The sequence below is a fragment of the Somniosus microcephalus genome, chromosome 24 (assembly GCF_052327205.1).
Source record: "Somniosus microcephalus isolate GS21.2 chromosome 24, FLI_Smic_1.0, whole genome shotgun sequence".
Lineage (NCBI taxonomy): Eukaryota > Metazoa > Chordata > Chondrichthyes > Squaliformes > Somniosidae > Somniosus > Somniosus microcephalus.
The window spans coordinates 11,919,650-11,923,968 of record NC_141010.1 but is presented as its reverse complement, the minus strand read 5'-3'; the positions used below and the strand labels follow the sequence as shown (position 1 = coordinate 11,923,968).

At 44.6% G+C, this 4,319-nt stretch overlaps 1 protein-coding gene across 1 annotated transcript; it reads left to right on the top strand.

The window, feature by feature from the left end:
* Positions 1–1,087: 1,087 nt before the first annotated feature.
* Positions 1,088–4,319, top strand: LOC147101057 (interferon alpha-F-like). The gene is made up of 4 exons (XM_085966699.1): positions 1,088–1,219; positions 1,394–1,483; positions 2,754–2,993; positions 3,097–4,319. Exons 1-4 carry the CDS (start codon positions 1,088–1,090, stop codon positions 3,196–3,198), a joined length of 564 nt encoding a protein of 187 aa, XP_085822825.1. The 3' UTR covers positions 3,199–4,319.

The window sequence follows — 4,319 nt, the reverse complement described above, 5'->3', positions numbered from 1 at the left end:
GAAAGAGAGGGAACCAGATATCGACGAGTGAGGGGTCGAGGAATCAGACTTTGAGTGGAGGGGGAATCAGACTTTGAGTGGAGGGGGAGATGAGACCTTGTGGAGAGAGGGGGAATCAGGTACAGGGGAGAGGGGTATCAGCCCCTGAGGAGAGATGTGCCCTGATATTAAAGGGGAAATGAGAGTCTGAGGGCAGAGGGGAAGCAATACTGTGGGAAAAGGCAGAATGTGATGGTGAGGGAAGTGCGGAATCAGATCTTGAGGGTAGACAGAAATCAAACAGCGAGCGGAGAACATATGAGCTACTGAGGGGAGAGAGGGAACCAGACCCTGGTGGGAGGTGGGATCAGACTCTGAATCCGCGAATAGTGTGTGAGGGGAGAATGCGAACCAGACACTGTGGAGAGGGGAAATTATAAACTGAAGGGTGGGGATCAGAAACTGAGGGAAGAAGGACAAGGAGACACCGAGGAAAGTGGGGGAATGTGAGCTGAGAGGGGAAAGGGGTATTAGAGTCCACCATCAATCAATCTACCCGTCTGCCCCCTTAGTGCCCCCGTGATGCGAGTCCATACATGTTGGAGAAACCAATAAAGATTTTCAAAATCCATATTGATAATATTGATACAAATGTACGGGACATTGAGCTGACGCGGGCTCGACGGGCCGAGTGGCCTGTTTCTGCGCTGTAACCATTCTCTGTTTCAATGAATCTATGGTTAGGACCTTCTCTCGGGGATTTTCCAGTCGCTGGTTCAGGAATCTCCAGCTTTTGAATTCCTTACCTCAGAAAGGAACCGCACAAACTATTGCTCTCCTGCAGCTCTTCCAACACTCCTGCAGCCCGATTTCACTTTTGGATTGTAATGGCCCACATCGCCAGTCCCTCCTCCTAAAGTGACAGCTCCCACAGTGTCCAGCCGCACACCCACACTCGACAACACAACTGGTCGCTCCGGGATCACAAGCGGCTGCATTTCGACTTCCAGAGTTTCATTCAGTGAACAAGAACCGTTTTCTGAGCTGAACTCGAATCCGCTCGGTTTCTGATCCTTCAGATCGGTGCTTTGCCCTGGCTCGGTCCAGCATGGCTTTGGCGAGTGTTTGGAGATGTTGGATTGTGTTGGTCTTGTTGCGCGGGACCCTGAGTCTGGGCTGTGAGAAGCTGCAGTTACAGCAAGTTCTCAACACAGAGACTCTGAGCAAACTGAATGAAATGGTGAGTTTAACCTGCATTCAGAGCCGGATCCGAACCATATACTCTGTGCTTGTTGTGGAAAGTTATATCAGGAGAAAATGTTTGATGTGTTTGTAATTTTACGCAATTAATAGGCAGCGATTCTCCAGTATTTCAAGGGAACTGATTGTAACACTGATTGCCTTCTCCTCTCAGGGCGGCCCCTTTCCCCGACAGTGTGTAAGAGAGAGGCTCTCGCTGAAAACCAAGTCCTTGAATCTGGTGAAACTTTCAGAGGGATTACAGGTGAGTGAACTCTATTTTATTTCACTTTATTCAAGCAAAAGTTTTATAGAAAGCATGAGTAAGATAAACACGCGGATCAGAATTTTAATCAGGAAATTTAAATCCAGTGTTAGCCGCCCATTGAGGTGAAAGTGCCAGGAGAGCCATTCACTCACTCCATGTCACTCTCTCTAACTAGCTCACTCTCTCTAACTAGCTCACTCTCTAACTAGCTCACTCTCTCTAACTAGCTCACTCTCTGTAACTAGCTCACTCTCTAACTAGCTCACTCTCTCTAACTAGCTCACTCTCTGTAACTAGCTCACTCTCTCCAACTAGCTCACTCTCTGTAACTAGCTCACTCTCTGTAACTAGCTCACTCTCTAACTAGCTCACTCTCTCTAACTAGCTCACTCTCTGTAACTAGCTCACTCTCTCCAACTAGCTCACTCTCTGTAACTAGCTCACTCTCTAACTAGCTCACTCTCTCTAACTAGCTCACTCTCTGTAACTAGCTCACTCTCTCTAACTAGCTCTCTCTCTCTATCTCACCTATTATCTCACTCCCTTTAACTATCTAACTCCCTCTAATCATCTCGCACCCTCTATTCATTGAAGCCCCTCTAATCTTCCATTCTGGTTCCTAGATGATCCCACCCATCCTTTGAATATCCTTTTACTATTTCATAGAATCATAGAATGGTTACAGCACATAAGGAGGCCATTCGGCCCGTCGAGCCCGTGCCGGCTCTCTGCAAGAGCACTTCAGCCAGTCCCACTCCCCGCCCTTTCCCCGGAGCCATGCCATTTTTTTTCAGGTACTTAACCAATTCCCTTTGGAAAACCACAATTTTTTAATGCTTCTAAAACACATTTGGGAGCCCTTTAATATCACCCACTAATCTATTCTCATACATTCTCTTTGCGTCTCATTTCCTTTTTCAGTTCGCACCTTCTGCATTCAGCTTGGTTCTCTACTGTATTATAAGCTTAACGTTTATCATAAGCCTCCTTTTGCTGTTTCATTGAAATCTCCATCTTCAGTGATCCGGGGAGAGATAGCTTTGCATGCCCTTCCTTTCCCCCTGGTGCGGATGTGTCTAGACTGCACCAAACGATTTCCTCTTTGAAGGCTTTCCATTGCAAATTTACTGTTTCACCTGCAAATCTTAGATTCCAATACACCAGTTGACTATATTCACTTGTGATTGATGCTTGTCCTTTTCCATAACTACTCGAAACCTAAAAAGGAACAGGTCCCCTCTAACGTCCTTGTGTGTATTGTGCACAGACCCAGGACAGGATCCAGATTGTCCATCAAACACTGCGTCACCTCACCAAGATCGACAGCATGAACCTGGGCTCAGTCACATGGCCCCGGGACAAGGTGGAAAACTTCCGTCTTCTCCTGGATCGGCAGCTCGAGGAGCTGGAAGAATGTGTCAGGAAACCAGGCTCAGAGTCCAGGCCGAGGAGAAACGCCTCAATTCACAAATACTTTAGGAAACTGAGAAAGTTTCTCAAACAGAAGGTGGGAAAATTGATATTTTACTGAGATTACTGACCGTTTTCGTTTACCCAATTCAAACCTGTTCATTTTCTAATGGATTTTCCTGAATATTTCTCTTTCTCAGAGATTCAGTGACTGCGCCTGGGAAATAATCCGCGCTGAAACTAGGGCCCGATTACAACAGATCCTTTTCATAACGGCACAAATCAGAAGAAGAAAAAACTGAAGACTTTCCAAAGGCATATTTCGTACAGACTGGGATCAAAGAATATTTATTTAAAAGACCGCATTTTTTTTTTTAAATTATATTTTAATATATTATATTGTATTGTAATATCGCGATTGGGTGCAAGGTGACTGATGGAGAACAAGGAATGTTTTGATATTGATCCGTGTTTGATCATTTATTTTAATTTATTGATAGTTATTGCTGTGACAGTTGCCTGTGATGAAATGTTAGAGCTTTGACTGGGGCGAGTCTGAGGAAAATCCTGCCTCTGTCCCTTCCTTCAGGGACTGGCAGCTGCGACAATGAAAAGTTTCATCTCAGGTTCTCTCAGTGGGACACCTTATTCCACTCGCTGCTTTCCCAGTGTCAGCTCTCTGGGCTGCCCCACCCGGCTGGCGCTACCATTTCCTCCTCATCTCATCAGGATTGAGTCAAGTTTATTGCTTGACACAATAAAATGTTGCAGATTTTTCACAACGTGTAAAGTCAAAAATGAGAAGGAACAGAAGATTTCTCAATGACATGTTTAATACAGACTGCGAACGATGAGCTATTTTAAAGACCCCGAATTAAAAATATATATATTTTATAAGTAAATGTAACGTATTGCTAATTTTACACTGTTGTCAGCTTGGCTCAGAGGTAATACTCTAAGTCAGTAGGTTGTGGGTCCAAACCCCATTCCCAAATTAACTCTTTTATTTCCATTTAATTAACTTTATGAGGCTCCTTATTCCAGTTGCTGAACTTCCAGTGACAACTCCCTGCACTGGGAATGCCCGGCCAATACTCGGCTCTGTCACTAGCTTTCATGGCACTGATTGGCTCTCAATGGTAGGGTTGCGGAACAATGACCCATGACCTGATCCCTGACCTGCACTGACCTTTACATTTCTGCTCTCCCAGCGGCCAACACTCCAACTCGTCCCGTGTATTCCTAATGTATTGATATTTATCATTGTGACGTCTTCATGTAATGAAAAGTTACAGTTTTATGCAATGTGTAAATAAGTTCAGAAAGCACTGTTAATTTATTGATATTTACTAAGATTTGGGGAATAGACATTGTTTGTCTACACTTTTTGTACTGATTGAGAACATGTTGGTGTAAATAAATT